General features: G+C 49.9%; 2 protein-coding genes across 3 annotated transcripts in view; one reads left to right on the forward strand and one right to left on the reverse strand.

Annotated features, from left to right (window-relative positions):
• Nucleotides 1–300, reverse strand: part of C8H11orf80 (chromosome 8 C11orf80 homolog) — a 112415-nt gene extending 112115 nt beyond the window's left edge. Inside the window, 1 exon segment of the mRNA XM_013347785.2 lies at nucleotides 9–300. Coding sequence (XP_013203239.1) covers nucleotides 9–300 — 292 coding nt within the window.
• The window catches only part of Sptbn2 (spectrin beta, non-erythrocytic 2), a 42977-nt gene that overhangs the window by 1017 nt on the left and 23274 nt on the right, over nucleotides 1–18686 (forward strand). Inside the window, exons 1-11 of one of the 2 annotated variants that reach the window (XM_005351681.3) lie at nucleotides 7–108; nucleotides 6374–6552; nucleotides 11151–11302; nucleotides 11694–11867; nucleotides 12627–12718; nucleotides 12847–12927; nucleotides 13285–13400; nucleotides 15425–15537; nucleotides 15669–15856; nucleotides 17825–17942; nucleotides 18526–18684. In XM_005351681.3, coding sequence (XP_005351738.1) covers nucleotides 6396–6552; nucleotides 11151–11302; nucleotides 11694–11867; nucleotides 12627–12718; nucleotides 12847–12927; nucleotides 13285–13400; nucleotides 15425–15537; nucleotides 15669–15856; nucleotides 17825–17942; nucleotides 18526–18684 — 1350 coding nt within the window. In that variant the 5' untranslated portion in view covers nucleotides 7–108; nucleotides 6374–6395. Of the gene's footprint in view, nucleotides 1–6; nucleotides 109–6373; nucleotides 6553–11150; nucleotides 11303–11693; nucleotides 11868–12626; nucleotides 12719–12846; nucleotides 12928–13284; nucleotides 13401–15424; nucleotides 15538–15668; nucleotides 15857–17824; nucleotides 17943–18525; nucleotides 18685–18686 lie in introns of those variants that run through there. The other variant, XM_005351680.3, reaches the window with a different exon arrangement.

Raw genomic sequence — 18686 nt, forward strand, 5'->3', positions numbered from 1 at the left:
CCTGTGACCGCCCGCAGCCACCCCTCGCGACCCGGCTGTGGGCGCGGCGCCGAGCAGTGCGCCCCGGCCAGCCGCGCTCCCGCTACCCGGCAGGCGTTCTGCACCCAGGTAAGTGCCTCCGGCGCCCCGGCCCGCTTTGTCCCGGCCGGCAAGGAGGCGCGCTTTGTGCGACCGCATACAGGCGCTGGGGTCGGTCCTGGGACCAGGAGGGAGGATGCGACGCCGAGTGCCCGGGTTCTGTGCGGGCCAGCCAGGTACCACTGAAGACAGTGGGGGTGGAGGCTTGGGGCACGCGGACATCTATGGAGCGCAGAGAAGAGTCTGGAAGAGTTGAGCTGACAGGCGCGCTGATGGATCGGGGTCGCCTGGGCTCGAAGCGCGTCTGGCAGCGCAGGCTTTTTCTGGTGCGGTGGTTCCTGCGGGGACCAGCCGGCGCCGGTCGGGGGACTGGGGATGTGCTTGGATCTGTCTGCCCGGGGCCTGTGAATACCCAGCTTCCTCCAGCTCCGCAGCTTGTTGGCAACTGGCTATGAGGCTTCGTGGGCTTCTCCTCACTTCTGTGGTAGCTAGCTCCATGCTGCCCTTTAGGTCTCGCATGGGTATGAGAGGTGGACACTGTTTGGTGGAGATGACTGTAGTTGCTAGAGAGGATGAAACCTTCAGGCCGCGAGGAAGCGTTGTGTAAGGTATTTCTGGGGCTCTACATTTACAGGGCAGTGAAGTCTGCCTATGACAGCTGCCTGACTGGGGTTTCAGTTCCAGCTCCACCATCCGTTTATACCATCCACTCTGACTCCAGCCTACTGCACCCCAGAATCCTCATGACACTGCATGCTTGTCTGAGATGGAGGCTTGCCCCTGTTCTAACGTGATTCTCCGTGGGCTGTTTCTCAGCTGCTGTCCCCATTACAATTCCAGTCTTCAGAGCCTGGGTTTGTAGGCATTGCCGGTCGGTATCCACAACCCGGTTTCTCTTGAAGGAGAAGAGAGCAGAGTGAGTTCCAGATGTGTTTGTGTGTATCTCAGTTTGAGCGTGGGGCAACCTCTTGGCATGTTGAGAAGAGTAGGACGGGATCAGTGGTAAGGGAAGAGCTAAAATGGAGCTAGACTTTTCTGGTTAAGAGACTGATGTAAGCTCAAGCATAGGGAAGGGGGTGGTAAGGAGGGGAAATGAGTCTGAATAATTATGCCCGGGTGGAGGATTTTTTTTATTTATTTGGGTTTTAGGCCAGGTGATCTTCCTGCCAGTTTCTGGGAGCTGGGATTACAGGTGTGCAGCACCAAGCTCAGCCTAAACAGCAGATTTCAAAGGAGAAAATGAAAACATCAGCGCGTCTTCAGCCTGGCTCCCCATTCCCTCCTAGCAGAGCCCTGAGCTTCATCAGGAACACTGCCTGGGAAAGATCAGGGTTTATTTTTCTTTCTTCTCTTCTCTTTCTTTCTCCTGCTTTCTTAAGCACCCCACATCTCACTGTGACTCTTTTCCCCTTTCTCTCCCTGCCAATCCATCCATTTATACTTTGAGTCAGATGAGATTTTTATTTCTCTCAAGTCCCTATCTGTCCTAATGTATTGTTCAGCCGCTGGTCATTTATTCAGCCCCGGCTTCCCAAGGCTGTCCAGCCCTGCCCTCCTTCCTCTCAGAATCAGTTCAGTTTGATTAGTTCTAGAGCTCACTTCCGCTTCGCTTTTGCTCTGTCGCGTCTGGGGCTGGGGTTGCTTCCCTGAGAGGGAAGAGGTACTTTAGTTTAGCTCTAGATAAGACCTGCACGTACTTAGAAGTCATCCACAGTCATACTCACCCCCGGAACTGTGCTTTTCAGTCCTCGAAGCTGCCCGAAGGAGTTGCAGCTGCGGGCTTGGTCAGTGGCCCTCTGAGTGAGCGCCTTTCGTCAGCATCTTTTGGGCCACCTGGGAATGAATTAGATATGCAAAGTCCCAGCCCATTCCAGATCTGCCAAACCAGAAATAGGTATTGAGGGAGGCAGTGATCTGTTCCAGTGGCCCAGCACTCAGGTCATGTGATCTGTATTTGTGACTCCTTAGTCCCATGCTAGTGCTTACCTTGAAAGTCCTCCAGCTAAGAAACAGGTCTTCTTCCCACAGGTCAGGGAACCCTGTTTGCTCTTTCGAGCTGATGAGGGAGAGGGACTTGATTGGGGGAGGGGGAGGGAAATGGGAGGCGGTGGCGGGGAGGAGGCAGAAATCCTTAATAAATAAATAAATTAAAAAAAAAAAAGAAACAGGTCTTTTCTCCTCCCATCTCCATTCTTTGCATGAGTGTTTTCTTCATCCCTAAGAAAGACATTGATTCATTGGCCAAAATAGGAATTATGATGAATTCATGTGATGTCTCTTTAATACATATTCTGCTGGGCCCAGAGAGAAGTGAGAGACAGACAGACAGACACACACACACATACACACACACACACACACACACACACACACACACACAGAGAGAGAGAGAGAGACAGAGACAGAGAGACAGAGACAGAGAGAGAGAGAGAGAGAGAGAGAGAGAGAGAGAGAGAGAGAGAGCGCTACCCCTGCTCTCAAGGAGTTAAAGAGGAACAAGCAGAGACACACACACAACTGACAGTTGGTGTGTCCTGAATGTGATAAGCACTGTAATGTATAATAGCTGTATCCACAGGGCTGAGTGAAGCGCAGAGGAGGAAGGATCACTAAGGGGGTAGAGAAGTAATCGGAGCAGGATGTGGAGAGAAGAGGAATCGGAGGACGAGGCAGGGCAGGAAATAGGGTTTCTAGCTTTTCAAACCAGTGCCAGTGGAGGAAAGTGAGAGGGGACCCTGCTGACTCGGGACCAGCCCACGGCTGAGCAGAGCCTGTGTTCCGCAGTGCTTGGGTGGGCACCAGCCCCTGGCTAAGCAGAGCCTGTGTTGTAGCAAAGCTCCAGCCTGAAGCTAATGGGAGGTACTGCTAGCCTGATGCTAACCACATAAGCCTCTTGGGCCTGGTTGAGGTCAGTGGCTAAGAATGAGGGAATGCAGAACTGTAATCTGGATTAATGGTGGCACCTTCCTTCCGCTGGAGTTCAGGAATCCTTGGAGAAGAAAATTGAGGATTCTCTACAGTCATGTGGCTGGAGGTTTGCTGGAAGACTGAGCACAGAGACCCAGGTCCTATGTAAGGGATGGTCTGGGTAGGGAAATCTCAGGCAGAAAACTTTAAGACCCTGGAGCTGGCAGCTGTTGGAGCACAGAAAACATATTGTACAAGACGACGGGGGTCCAGAGCTAGAGAAACTGACTGTCAAGGCACAGGGATGGGGATTGTAGTGAGGTTTTTCCTATAAAAGGAAAATAGTATAATAAAATAATGAGGGGAAGCTGGGTGTCATAAGGGGGTGCTTTTGCTGGGGTCTGTGGAGAGACTGTTTGGGTTCTAATGCCCTTCCTTCAGCTGAACTGACAAGGACTGTTGGTGAGGAGATTTTAACTCCACACACAGAGCAGGGCTAAGGCCAGGGCTTCTAGTCAGATTCTGTTTTCTTGTGCAGAAGCTAAAACTGTTAGCTGGCTGGCACAGGTCATGCCTGGCTTAGAGTGTTCTTTGCTCAGGGTGACTCAACTCTGCCCTACAATTTAGTTTCATATAAATATTTACAGAGCAAATCCAGTGGCTCTGTTGGTGGAAATGATGGGAAAGGAGCCCTAGGCCAGTGAAAATTAAACCCCTTGCTCATCTATAGGGTAAGGAACGACCAAATCTAGGGACTAGAGGCCTGAAAGTCCTCCACCTGAGAAACAGGTCTTCTCTCCTGTCTCCATTCTTTGCATGAGTGTTTTCTTCATCCCTAAGAAAGACATTGATTCAGTGGCCAAAATAGGAATTATGATGAATTCATATGATATCTCTTTATTGAATACCTATTCTTCTGGACCTAGAAAGGAGAAGGAGAGAGAGAGAGAGAGAGAGAGAGAGAGAGAGAGAGAGAGAGAGAGAGAGAGCGCTCACTACCCCTGCTCTCAAGGAGTTAAAGAGGAACAAGCAGAGACACACACACACAACTAACGTGTCGTAAATGTGAAAAGCACTGTAATGTATAATAGCTGTATCCACAGGGCTGAGTGAAGTGCAGAGGAGGAAGGATTACTAAGGGATAGAGAAGTAATCGGAGCAGGACGGAAGTCTTCACTGCTTGGCCTAGTCAGTTTAAACTGTCAGTGTGATAAAGCCTACAGTCATCTGAGAGGAGAGTCTCCATTAACAAGTTGTCCGGAGGAGATGGGCCTGTGGCCATGCCTGTGGGAAATGTTTGGATTGTTAGTTGATGTAAGAAGCTCCAGTCCACTGTGGGCAGCACCATTCCCTGAGCAGGGGGCCCTGGGGTGTATTAAAAAAAAAAAACCAACTAAGTATGTTCCTAAAAGGAAGCTAGCTAGCAGGACATTCCTCTGTGGTTTCTGCTTCTCCTGCTTCCGTTGCTGCCCTGCCTTCCCTCGGTGATGGACTGCAACTGGAGAGTATAAGCCAGATAAATCCTCAGAAGATCTTAGGACAGCAACTGAAAGGAAACTAGAACACATCTCCTTCATGTCACTCCCAGAAAAGCGCTGGTGTGGGGCGCTCCCCAACCCCGCCCGAGGGCACGCTCAGCCCTTCGGAACCAGCTAACCATAGTAGCTAAGTTCTGCCTTTGTGTGCTCATGTGCACACACACTTCTACCCACCTAGATAGAGCCTCACCATCCAGCCTTCAAACCACAGAAGTTTTCCTCACCTCCTTCCTTCCCAGATCAGGTATTTTTTTTCCAAAACAGGGTTTCTTTGTATAATAGCGTTGACTGTCCTGGAACTCACTCTGTAGACCGGACTGGCCTCGAACTCACAGAGATCCACCTGTCACAGCCTCCTGAGTGTAGCATGATTAATGAAAACTCGGAGACAGATATTGGGGTTCAACCTGAAGGTCAGAAAAGCAAAACAGCCAGCCACTGCCTCTTAGCTCTTGCTGAAAGAAATGGCAATCCTGCCTCCAGGAATCTCAGAATGAGACTGAGCCTGAGAGCTGTCTCCTCCCGTCTTATATTCCTCTCTAGCACTGGGATTAAAGGCATGTACCACTAACACCTGGTTTCTATGGCAAACTAGTGTGGCCACTGGGATTAAAGGTGTGTGTCACCACTACCTGGTCTGTAAGGCTGATTAGGGCAGCTGTTTTACTCTCTGATCTTCAGGCAGGCTTTATTAAAATACAAATTAAGCATCACTATACCTGAGTGCTGGGATTAAAGGCATGGGCCACCACCACCAGATGAAGTAGTTCATGAGTTTAAACTGTCTTGTGGTGAAGAGGTATTAGGAAAATGAAAAATGTGGGATTTAGAGTTCTGTTAAAGTTACAACTTTCTACCCCCCCATTCCCTTGAGTGGCTAGTAAATGTTGTTTTACACCAGAACTTTGGACCTTACAGACTTTCAAAAAACAAAATCCCCAGCAGCTAATCTGAAGCTCATTTGAGGACAGAGTGTGTTTGCTTAAGTTAAGGTCATAAATAGTACTGGCAAGTATACACGATCCAGATACCATAGCCTAGACCACTGAGGCTGGGTTGAGTGCTGATCCCTCAGGCCACTGCTAAAGGGCCCCAGGATGTCTGGGAGATGTTAATAATGTTCTCTGTACCAGATGCTTTGAAGAAGAGTTAGAGGGGCTGGAAAGATGGCTTACTGGTTAAAAGCAGTGGTGTTTTTTTCAGAGGACCCAGGTTCAATTCCCAGCACCCACATGGCACCCACGTGGCGGTTTACAACTATCTGTAATTTCAACCCTTTTCTGGCCTCTCTGGGTACCAGGCAAACATCTGGTACACTAATTATATATATTATATATACATGCACCAAAACATCCATGTCATAAAGCAAAATTTAAAAAGTCTTTTTCAAGACAGGGTTTCTCCAAGTAGCTCTGGCTGTCCTGGAACTTGTTATGTAGAGCAAGCTGGTCTCAAACTCAGAGATCTGCCTGCCTCTGCCTCCTGAGTGCTGGCTATTTATTTATTTATTGAGGGGAACAAGATCCTTTTTTTTAAAAATTTAGGAAGAACCTTACTTCAAAACCTAGTACTTGCCTGGTGGTGGTAGCAGACACCTTTAATCCCAGCACTTGGGAGGCAGAGACAGGTAGATCTCCGAGTTTGAGGCTAGCCTGGTCTACAAAGCAAGTTCCAGGACAGCCAGTACTGTTATACAGAGAAACCCTGTCTGAAAAAAAGAAGAAGAAAGAAGGAAGGAAGGAAGGAAGGAAGGAAGGAAGGAAGGAAAAAAAGGAAAAAAGAGAGAGAAGGGCAGGTGAGTGGCAGGCTCAGCACCCCCAGCGCTCTTCACAAGCCGCGTCTTCTTGTAGGAACAGGAAGCCACCCACCACCATGAGCAGCACTCTGTCACCCACAGACTTCGACAGCTTGGAGATCCAGGGCCAGTATAGTGACATCAACAACCGCTGGGACCTGCCCGACTCAGATTGGGACAATGACAGCAGTTCAGCCCGCCTCTTTGAGAGGTCCAGAATCAAGGCCCTGGCAGGTAAGGAAAGGCAGGGAGGGGCAGGGAGGTGATGAGATGGGTGGAGGTGGGTTTATGAGCTTGGAAGGGAGAATCTTCTGTCTTTATGGGATGACTGACTTCGTTTTCTAAGTTGCTGCTCTGAAGCAACAGATTCGGACGCCTGGTCTCCAAGTCCAACCTCAAGGTCAAACTTCATGCATTGAACAGTATTACTTAGCTCCCTTCTCCCCTAACTTGGAGATGCCACTCACATTAACCCTGGGAGTGCCCAGCTGCGTGGATGAGCTTCCTTTCATGACCTAAGCCCTGAGTCAGGTCTCTGTCCCTACAGTGCTTTGCTTTTTACTCTGCTTGTCATTTCTGTCCCATCCACCTCTCCCTCACCTTCCCTCCCAATGTGTCTTCCCTTATTTCGACTGTCACTTCCCACACCTGTTCCCTATCCGGCCCCATTATCTTCCTGGCTCTCTCCCCACTTGTTCCTTCTACCTGCTGCCTGTCACTCCTGTTTATTTACCTGTTCCCTGGAGCAGTTCTCTCAGCTGCCACCCTCCCATTCTCCCAGGGTTTGCTCTCTGCCCACCCCACCTCAACCCCTGCCCTCCCTATGGCCAGGACTCTCCCCTTGGCTGTGCTGGGCACAAACAAACCTGTCTGACAGGCCTCCCTGCATTGAGGGTGGGGGGTGGTCATGGCAACAAGAGTACAGCTGCCACCTGACACCACCAGCCAGTGGCTGTTTTGGGATTGAGTCACCCACACACCCTAAGGCCACCCACCCAATCTGCCTTCCACGTTCATCCCACCTTCTTCATAGCTCCTGACCTGCCCGTGGCCCAGCCAGTTCCAATATGAGAGATTACTTCCACTTAAGGAGTGATCTTCCGGCGGGGTGGCTCCCAGCAGAAGAGATTTGGAGGCCTTGATGGTTTTTACAAGTGCAGGTTCTCAAGAAGGATGAACTTGAGCCTTTAGACAGAGGGTCCAGAACTTAGGGTTCTCAGAAGCTTTCCCAGGAAATCCTACTCTGCCCTCCCAGCACCAGAAAATGGCTACAGCTTGTGGGGTTCATGGGTCACTCTCTCCTGGCATCTTCCTGACTGGGACTGAAAACTGACTGATGAAACACTCATACGGGCACTTTAGTAGTTCAGGGAAGACAAGAAATGTGGGGTATGTATGGGGAAGTGTGTACCCTCTGGTACTATCATCGATGTCATTGTGCACATGCTACCCAAAACGCTCATGATATCAGCAATGATATATACCTTCCAGAACTGTCACTGTGTCTGTACAGGTCACACGCCAACCAATGTGGTCATTATATCTATGCGCACATGCTACATGCCACCTAGTAAGGTTTCCAAGTCTAGCTCATATGACAGCTGCCATTCAGAGCTCTCACCATGTCTGTAAGCATGCCACATGCCACCCAGTACTGCTACCATGCCTGAGCATTTAACACATACTTCCCAATATGGTCAAACTGTGCACACAAGACGGGCACCAATCAGAACTGTCACCACATACACACACACACACACACCACTCGGTGCTCATGTGGAGTGTTTATCCCCCGCTCAAGGCTGGGCTCCTCTCAAGAGGCATCTCTGAATGGGCTTTGCTCTGCACAGTGCCACTCACTCAGTAGGTGCCAGATAAACCCTAAATGACTAGGCGGAACAAGTGTAGGCTACCAGTGACAAAAGCAGAGGAAGAGGTAGGAAGGGCATCTGATAGATGTGCCCAGTATTCGGTGTATGGGGGCTGGGATGTTGACTGAGGAGGCTGGTGGGCAAAGGAAAGGGGCTGATAGTGGAGGACAGTCACAATACTTACTCCCCAAAGGCCATAGAAGTCAACACCAGCACACCTGGCTCCACTTCCAGGATCTCCTTGTTCCTGTGTTTCTCTGCTCTCAGGGCTGAGATCAAAGTTCAGTCGTCCTGAAGCAAGCCCACCCAGCAATGCCCAGAGAGGTCTACCCATTGCAGACCTTCTGAAAACAGGGGTTTGCTTTGGGGCCCCCTCTGGCAGGTTTTCCCTAGTCTTGGGCAACTAGTGGCCTGACGAGCAGGTCTCTGGGTGCTGGCAACTCCCTCCTCCGCCCCTGCAGGGCCTGGCCAAGCCCCAACTGGCTCCTCCTCCAGAGCAGCCTGCCCCTCCCCCGCCACTGTCCGACCTGTTTGTCTGGAGCTGCTCTGTCTCCTCTCCCCACAACCAGGTGTGCCCTACTGTCTCAGAAGCTCAGGCATCCCATAACTTTCCCCCACTCCTTGAAACTCCCGGCATACTTGAAACAACTCCACCCCACCAGGTACGGAAGCCTTTTTCTGGACCCCACCAGCACAGGCTCAGGGGACACACTCTTGGCCCTGCCCTGGCAGGGGAGCATGGACTCTGGGCCACAGGCTGAGTAGGAGGCAGCAGGCACCATGAGTGCGAACGGAGTGGGCAGGGTACATGGAAATGGCCTGAACGGGGCTGACGAGTTTTACTATGAGGCTGTGGAGGGGTCCCAGAACCCTGGGGGCGTCCTGCTCTCGCCAGCTGCCTTCATCAATCCTGCTCTGTATGCCAGTGTGCTGGAAGGACGCTTCAAACAGCTTCAAGGTGAGTTTCCCTGGGCAGAGGGGAGCCTGCTGTGCCAAGGGGGACCTGGGATATGGAGAGCTAGCATGCCCAGAAACCCATGCCTAACGCTTTCGGTGACTCAGATGTTTGTGCTGAGCAACAACGTGGTGGAACTTAGAGGGAATCATCGCAGGTAGCCAGAGAATCCAGGCTCGTGGAGAACTGGAATCCCACTGAATGAGACTGGATGATGGGGTGGGGGTGGCACACGGGGTGTGACCTTGAGGTGCCCTGCTGGGTGCAAAGGTGATGAGGATGAAGGGAGCTTTTGGGTTCCTGTCATCCGCTAGAGAGGCCATAGCAGTCTCCCCGGTGGCTCACCCTCATAGCTTGGCCATGCTGGAGAGAAGAGTGGTCTAGAGGCCTAGGACCTAGAACTTTTATGTGTTTTCCTGGGCTTCTGGATGGCTGTGGAGGGGAGATGTGGAGAAAATGGGGAGTGTGTCTAAGGAGAAGTTTGCACACAGGTCCCATAGATCTGAACAGAAATGTTCATCTTGGCTCAGATAAGCTTATTTCACAGTATGTGTGTTTAGGGATGTTGTAGGTGTCTTGTGATGCCACACTTTGGTGCCTGGTTTTACCAGGTTTTCTAGGTACTGTTTCCACTTTTAGTCTACCTGTGTGCCTCACACCAGCATGCCCAGTGTCAGGGAGGTCTCCCTGGATTCTGCCCTCGACTCCTAAGAGGTCCAGAGTCACCATAGGCACCACAAGGGCTAGGGGTGTCCCATATGGTGATTAGGACCCTGTGTTTGGCATAGGCACAGGAATTGGAGGTGAGAAAGTCAGGAATAGACTTGGGTGTACTGTGGGGCAATGGTCTTTGGGAACTGAACGTCTGGGGGACCTGGTGGGACAGAAACCTCTGTCAACATGGGGGTGTGGCTGTTTTACGGGGGAGGTGCACAGGAATGTGAAATTGGCTTTCTGAGGCGCTGGATGTGAGGTACACACTTAACACTGGGGCTGAGACCCACATGGGGCTTCCTCTGGGCGACCGGCACAACTCCTGACCTCCAGAGTGGCTCACGGTGCAGAGTGTACTCTCTCCCTTTCTGTTTACGAAGCTTTTAATCATCAGTTTCCTGTGCAGCTTGACAGCATCCCCTGTTAGGAGTCCCCTGGGGACCCGGGGACCTGGGAACCTGGCCTCCCCTGCCTTCTTGAAGGCTGGCGGCACTCAACTCCACCTGCCTTGCTCCTTTGAACTTGCAAGTTCTTATTTCTTTGTTTGTTTGTTTGTTTGTTTTTGTTTGAGATAGGATCTTACGGTCTGGTCTGGAATTCAGAGATTGGCTTGCCTCTGCCTCCCAAGATTAAAGGCATGCACCACCGTGCCCGAACTAAATTTTTATAAATTCTTCCTGAATCTTGGGGTATTGGTGTTCTAGGCCTGGATCTGCTACAGCCAACTGTGCAACCCTGCCTCTGATTAGAGTCACCTACCTTTTCTGTACGTGACCCGGAACAGGGAATTGCCTTAAAAGACCCACACAATCCCTCCCTTGTCCACATCTGAAGGAGAAGGAGGGCTTGCCCTTAGCAAAGCTCCCCAGGAGGGAGCCACATAGCACTGGACACCCACTAGGAGTATCATCCCAGTACCTCATTTAGTTACTGTAGTGACTCAATAAAATAGGAAGTAATATGCTTATCCTACAAGTGGAGAAACTGAGGCACTGAGTAAGTTGTCCAGTATTTGTTCACTGAAGCCTAACCCCATCTCCTTCCTGGGCAGTTTCTTCTATCCTTTCTTTTTAAGGCTTTTTTTGTCTGTCTTGTTCTCCACCCCCCACCCCCACCCAGTCCAGAGACAGGGTTTCTCCGTGTAGCCTTGGCTGTCCTGGAACTCTCTCCCAGTAGACTAGGCTGGTCTCCAACTCACAGAGATCCACCTGGCTTAAAGGTGTGCGCCACCACACCCAGCTCAAGCATTACTGTCCTCAAAGGACAGAAATGACGCCTTCTTGCCACTGCAGATGAACGCGAAGCCGTGCAGAAGAAAACCTTCACCAAGTGGGTGAACTCCCACCTGGCCCGGGTGACATGCCGGGTGGGAGACCTGTACAGCGACCTGCGGGACGGGCGCAACCTCCTGAGGCTCCTGGAGGTGCTCTCGGGAGAGACCCTGGTGAGCTGGGGTAACAGACAGAAGGGAACCTCGGAGACTGGCAAGGGAGCAAACCACAGGGGGGTGTTAGAGAGAGCTGAGCAAATCCATGACTCCTGTGCCTAGAGGATGGTCTCATTCCAAGAGGCTTTGCTGCATGAATTACATGGGAGCCATGCTTTGCAAAGATAGGAACAGTGGCCCCATTGAAAGCATTTCTCCCACCCTCTCTGGGTGCAATTAATTCCCCTGGGAATCTTAATCTGCCAGGCCTCATCTGTAACCGTGCTTGGGCTCCATGGCCTCTGGCCTGGCCCTAGGAGATCATGGGAGGTATGGGGCAGGCTGTTGAGAAAGCTAGGAAGGAGGAGAACCATGGCCCCATGTCACTGTACCCTCCATCCGCCCACAGCCAAAGCCCACAAAGGGCCGAATGCGGATCCACTGCCTGGAGAATGTGGATAAAGCACTGCAGTTCCTGAAGGAGCAGAAAGTACACTTGGAAAACATGGGCTCCCATGACATTGTGGATGGAAACCACCGTCTGACTCTGGGGCTGGTGTGGACCATCATCCTTCGATTCCAGGTATCCTCCAGGTGTTATCTAAGGTGTGAGCTGTGTACCAGCCAGCTTTATACCCCCACACTGTTACTGATGGTCCATGACAAGATAAATACAAAAATTAAGGGGCTGGAGAGATAGGCCAGGAATTCAAAGCACTGTAATGGCTACTCTTCCAGAGGACCTGGGTTCAATTCCTAGCACCCATATGGCAGCTCACAACCACTTCTAACTCCAGTTCTAGGGGGTCTGATGCCCTCTTCTGGCCTCTGAGAGCACTGGATACACATATGATACACAGACAAACATAGAGGCAAAATACCCCTATACATAAAAGTAAAATAATAATTAAATCTAAAAATTGAGCATATAGAACTTTCTGGAGCAGTTTGCCATTGAAGCACATCCATGCAGTCGCTTGCGAGGCTACACTCTATCTCAGTGTCTCTCAACTCCTCTGACATCCCCTCTTTCCCCCAGAGCAGAGCTCTTTCAGCTCTGTCTTTGGAAACGAGCTCTCAGAAAACATCCATTCACCTGTTCATATTCTCCGCCTGGAAGAACCAGCGCCCTTCACTTGTGGGCACTTCCGCTCCACTGATATCCTGCTTCAAATCCCCTGGACCTGAAAGTGTGTGTCACTAGCCGAGAAAATAAGGGCCCAGGTTCTGTTCCATCACTCAGCGTTCCTAAAGATCAGTTTTCTGTGATTTTTCCCTGAGTGTCTTTGGTATCACCAAGACACCACTTGGGGAGTGAAAGTCCTGTTTGCTGCTTTCTCAGATCCAAGACATCAGTGTGGAGACAGAAGACAACAAAGAGAAGAAGTCAGCGAAGGACGCTCTGCTGCTGTGGTGCCAGATGAAGACTGCAGGGTGAGGAGGCCCAGGAGCATGGCTGTAGGGGTGGGCCACACTGAGATGGCCTCTCAGGTTCACAACCTGCCCAATGTCCTTATATCACAGACCAGGGCTCTGAAGCACTCACTGTTTTCTCTTTATAGGTATCCCAATGTCAATGTGCACAACTTTACCACCAGTTGGAGAGATGGGCTGGCATTTAATGCCATCGTGCATAAACACCGGTGAGAAGACAGGTTTAGTGAACACGTGGGTCAATGACCCAGGAGCACACAGCAGAGGCTGGGAGAGTGGCTGAGTTACAGCATAGCTATAGAGGGGGAAAATGAAGGGAAATCCCAGTCTTTTGGGGGCAGAAGCAGAATAGCAAATCCAAGGCCAGTCTGGTCTCAGAGTGAGTTCCAAGCCAGCCGAGGCTACCTAAGAAGAAACCCTGACTTAAAAAGAAGGAAGGCAAAAGAATGTGGGAAAGGAGTCAGGAAGTAGGATGGTATACCAGGGGTGGGCTTGGGGTATTTACATCTTTTTCTTTAGGCTCTGACATGCTTTTGGTATGCTCTGTCCCCCACCCCAACCCCCAGGCCAGACCTACTGGATTTTGAGTCCCTAAAGAAATGCAATGCACACTATAACCTGCAGAATGCTTTCAATCTGGCGGAAAAGGAACTCGGTCTGACCAAGCTCCTGGATCCTGAAGGTGGGTCAGCACTCTGCAGTCAGGTGTGGGGAGACAGGGGCAAATTGGTGGCTGCCAGGGAGGACCAGCCAATGTTATGGAATTAGGCAGTAGCAATGACTGTCACAACCTTGTGGTATGAAAGTTGTGTCTTTAAAAAAAAAGAAAGTTGTGTCTTGAAAAAAGAAAGTACCTGTATGTTAGCTTATGCCTGCAATCCCAGTACTCAGCAGCCAAAGGGAGAAGGGTTAAGAATTTAAGGCCAAAAAAAAAAAAAAAAGTTAGCTTATGCCTGCAATCCCAGTACTCAGCAGCCAAAGGGAGAAGGGTTAAGAATTTAAGGCCAAAAAAAAAAAAAAAAAGAATTTAAGGCCAGCCTTCCTTAAATTTGAGGACAACCTGGGCTACATGAGACTCTATCTCAAAACAAACAAAGTTTGTATGAATAAAGGAAGCCCCAACTTTATTTTTTGGGCTGTAGGTTCTGCCTCAGCTCAGCGCCAGTATGATTTAAAATCATTTAGCTTTAGTTTCCTCCTCTCCAAAATGAGAAGACCAGAGCGGGGAATGAAACTCAGAGGTAGAGTGGTCTTTGTGCACACTCTAGCACCACAGAAATAAAAATTTTAAAAATAAAATGAGAGAACTATGGTTCCCGTGATCTCTGAATTATTCTAAAATTTTAGGGTTTTGGTTAAGCTGTACAACCTTTGGTTCTCACTAAGAAGTGGCCCGTGGTCAATTGTCCCTGTGGTGCAAAGGCGCGTTACGGCCACGTACTTTACTTGTCCTAACGACAGCCCTCTGCCAGAATCCTCCTCAGTTTACAGAAGAGGTTGAGCCTTTAAAGGTGAGGTGACCTGCTGAAGGTCATAGACCTGGTACAGCTGCGATTCAGGTTCAAACCAGCCCTAGAGCCTGTTTCCTCACAGCTCCTGCAGGGCAGAGCGGTCTGGGTGCAGCCAGAAAAGGGAGGAGAGCCAACTGCGAGCCCCCGTTGGAAGCTTTCCTTCTTAGCTCTTCTGGCTAGTTAGATTCTTTCTCCCTGATTTCACCCACCCATAGCTCTCTTGGTTCAGAATCACAAGCATGTCATCCAGCTGTCATTCAGAGTATCTTGGTTACTTAGAGACAGAAGCAGACTAAATGCAAAGTTCTTTGGAGAACATTTGCAAAGCATGGCTGTTCTGCAGGACAAGGAGTAAAGGGAAGGCCCTCATGACTTGACTGACATGACTTTAGGAGTTCCAGCTTGCGTGGGTGTGTCTGAAGGCTGTGAAAGGCTTCCAGTCTCCTCGTCTGGCCTTTGAGAGGAGTAATGTGGCCCAAGTCAGATGGCGCAGGGATCCCATGTCATCGTCAGCTATGGTTGTGTGGAGGGAATGCTTGGTCTGAAAGGATATTTACCTCCTTGGGAATACCCAGGGCTGAACCTGGGAACCAGCCTGGGAACAACAGCAGTGACCATGCCCCAAGATGGTACTAAAAGAGGCTTAACTTGTAGTTCCTGCCCCACTGTCTCTCAGTCAGGAATGCTTGCTTTAATGTACATCACATGCTCTGTGTAGAAAGTCTCCTGGGCCTCTGGATTTCTCCCCCTCTGCTTGGCAGGCCCTTCCCATATCGAAGAGAAAGTTGGAATAATTGACTAGGCTCTAAAGCATTGGTTCTCGACCTGTGGGTCGTGTGTCCTGTGGGGAGTGGGGCCTGTGAGGAGTGGGCCTGTGAGGAGTGGGTCAGACAACCCTTTCACCGGGGCTACATAGCAGATATTTACAGTATGATTCACAACAGCAAAATTACAGTCATGAAGTAGCAACGAAACTAACTTTATGGTTGGCAGTCACCAGAGCAGAGGAACCGTCTGAAAGGATCACAGCATTGGGCGGGTTGAGAGCCCCTGATCTGAAGGGATCTGAAAAGATGTGCTAGCCTTGGAGGGCTGGGGGCCCTAGCATGAGGTGGGTCAGTCAGGTTTTAGGTCTGCTTCTGGAAGAAAGGCAGGTTTCTGATGTCTACCTCACCTAGATGGTCCTTTTCCTCAGATGTGAATGTGGATCAGCCTGATGAGAAATCAATCATCACCTACGTAGCCACTTACTACCACTACTTCTCTAAGATGAAGGCCCTGGCTGTGGAAGGCAAAAGAATTGGCAAGGTACCCTCACTGTGAGACACTAGGTTTAAGGGTCAGAGGAGGCCTGCTGTCTGTCTTATTCCCGTAAAAGGGGGCAGAGTAGAGCCATAGCACTGGGCGAGACATGCACTTACCTGTCTCCTGTCCCACAGGTCCTGGACCATGCCATGGAGGCAGAACACCTGGTGGAGAAATATGAGTCCCTGGCCTCTGAACTGCTGCAGTGGATTGAACAAACTATTGTGACCCTCAATGACCGGCAGCTGGCCAACTCCCTGAGTGGAGTCCAGAACCAGCTGCAGTCTTTCAACTCCTATCGCACTGTGGAGAAGCCACCTAAGTACGTGTCCTCTGGGCCCCACCCTGCCAGAGCATGCCTGCCCAGAGCTGTGCTCTCTTGAGAGAAAGCCTAAATGAGGGCGGTCTTTTGGGAGGGACATTTAGCAGTACAGAAATGCAGCCAAGGCTCATTTCCCTCAGCTCAAAGTGCTGGAAGCATCCAAACAGCAGAGCTGTTCCAAAACACATTTTCTAATGACTAGCCATTTTTAAAATGCATGCCATGGAAGAATGATTGCCATGGCATGTCAAGTCAGTGCAGTCCATCAGATAAAATGACTGGTTGCCAGCCAGCTGTGGTGGCTCACACCTGCAAATCCCAGCACTTGGGAGTCTGAGGCAGGAAGACTGTTGTGAGTTCTAAGACCAGCCATATTGAGTTCCAGCCTGGGCATGAAGTAAGACCTGCCTGAGAAAAGAAAAAAATACTGGTTGGGGTCACACTGTAGTCTCAGTGTAAGAGCAGACAAGGGAGGGAGGGAGGAAGGGGAATCATAATCATCAGGCTCTTTTGGAGTTAATATGTTAGCTCCAAACCTAATACTCATCTAGGAAACAACTCTTCTGTACAGCGAGGGAATGGTTTCAGGTGCCCTTTGCCTGGAAAATCCTTTTCTCGGCATTCCAACAAAGATGTAAGCTCAAGGACACTCCTCAACATGACCTTTGTAAAATAATAATAATTCATGAAGCAACCGCTGAAAATAGTATCCCCCCAAATTAATTTTGACATGAAAAGATTGCCATAGTTGAAGAACTGGGCTACAAGGGTCTTCATAAGCCACAGCAAACAAAGTGGTAAGCACCCAAGTTTAAAGTACCTGGTTCAAATCCTGGCTCTGCCACTCAGCAACTGTATTGGACAACTTATATAGCTTGTTGAGTGTTCTTATCTGGAAAACAAGGATGAGGGGGATGTAGACAGCGCTGAGAAGGTACCGTGTGCCAAGTGCTGAGAAGCGTCCAGAGCCAAGGTCTTGGTCACAGCTGTTGAGTTGTTCATCACTGAGCTCTGGTTATACTGGTTCCTCAGTGTTTAAGGAAGAAACCAGCACTTCATGGGTAGCAACCTTTTTGTGGAGATTTTGGTTTCTGCTGGGCCTGGAGTTGCAGGTGTATAATCCAGGCTGTTCAGGAAGCTGTGACAGGGTGGGTGATCAGAAGCTCAAGTTCAAAGCTAGCCTGGGTAACTTGGTGAGACCCGTGATGAAACAGAGTTTTCTTTTTCTTTTTTTCATTTTTGAGACAGGGTTTCTCTAGCCCTGACTGTCCTAGAGCTTGCTCTTTAGACCAAGCTGGCCTGGAACTCACAGAGATCCAGCTGCCTTCCAAGTGCTGAGATTAAAGGCGTGCACTACCACTGGTTGGCAGAAAGTTTTCTTAAAGAGATGAAGATGTACTTAAGTGGTAGAGGCTTTGCTTAGCATGTATGAAGGCCTGGATCCCACCCCCAGTGCTATAGTCAGTAAATAAATAAATAGAAAAATAAATAAATGATGTTCTTGGGCCAAGCATACACACCTGTAACCCCAGGTCTCTTAAGGCTGAGGCAGGATTATGAGTTCAAGGCTAGCTACACAGCAAGACCCAGTATCAAAAAAAAAAAAAAAAAAAAAGAAGAAGAAGAAGAAGGAGGAGAAGGAAGGAAGGAAGGAAAGGAAAGAAAGAGGAGCATCAGGTGTGGTGGTGAACACTTTTAATCCCAGCTGCCAGAGGCAGAGACAAGCAGGTCTGTGAGTTCAAGGCTAGCCCAGTCAACATACTGAGTCCCCCCCCCCAAAAAAAAAAAGGAAGAAGAAAACCAAAGTCCATTCTTTTGGCTTACTTGCTAGGGATTTTTGGCTTTCACACATACAAAAAGTATTACTCTTGTGAGAAGAAAAGCAGCATGAGTGTTCTGTGGTGTAAAGTAAAGGCTTTGAGTCCCTTGTGGTCTTTACCTCTGATCTTGACTTGGTCTCTGCTTCAGATTCACAGAGAAAGGGAACCTGGAGGTGCTGCTCTTCACCGTCCAGAGCAAGCTGCGGGCCAACAATCAGAAGGTCTACACACCACGTGAAGGCCGGCTCATCTCTGACATCAACAAGGTCCATGTTCCCCCTTGACATCCCCACATAGCCATCCTTGGTCGTCTCTGACCTAGGCACCTTCCAAAAAAAAAAGGCCTTTTGTGACTCAGGGCCTTCTTGACCTCCACCAATCCCTGATAGCCACTTCCCACACCCTCAGACATGACTCTGGTGTCCTCTTATGATTGTGGGCTCTTTGCCCACTCACTCTCCATCAGAGCCAGTAAATAAATCAGACCTCAAGTCTTTTGTTTTGTTCAGCATGTCCCCATTTCACTATCTCTACCGCTTTATGTTTTTCACAAAGAGAATTATAAGACTAATTCGGGTAAACTAAGGTTCACCCCCAGAGTCCCACCACTGCAGACAAATCTGGTATTTTCCATAGATGACCTCATATCTCATCCAGATGCAAACAGTTATTATGTGGGTTCACAGTGTACCTGGCACCTCTCCCTTTTTCTCATATTTTCAGGCACAGTGCCTCACTGATCCCATTCCATGAATCCACTAGACCAAGCTTCTGTGGTACTCACCTGAGCCCCGGCCCGGCTGACCTCTACCCTGGTCCCATTGTAACAATCCAGTCTCTACCTCACAGGCCTGGGAGCGGCTAGAGAAAGCTGAACACGAGCGAGAGCTGGCCCTGCGCACAGAGCTGATCCGCCAGGAGAAGCTGGAGCAACTGGCTGCTCGCTTCGACCGCAAGGCTGCCATGCGGGAAACCTGGCTCAGTGAGAACCAGCGCCTCGTGTCCCAGGT

This window comes from Microtus ochrogaster, chromosome 8 (assembly GCF_000317375.1).
Source record: "Microtus ochrogaster isolate Prairie Vole_2 chromosome 8, MicOch1.0, whole genome shotgun sequence".
Taxonomy (NCBI): Eukaryota; Metazoa; Chordata; class Mammalia; order Rodentia; family Cricetidae; genus Microtus; species Microtus ochrogaster.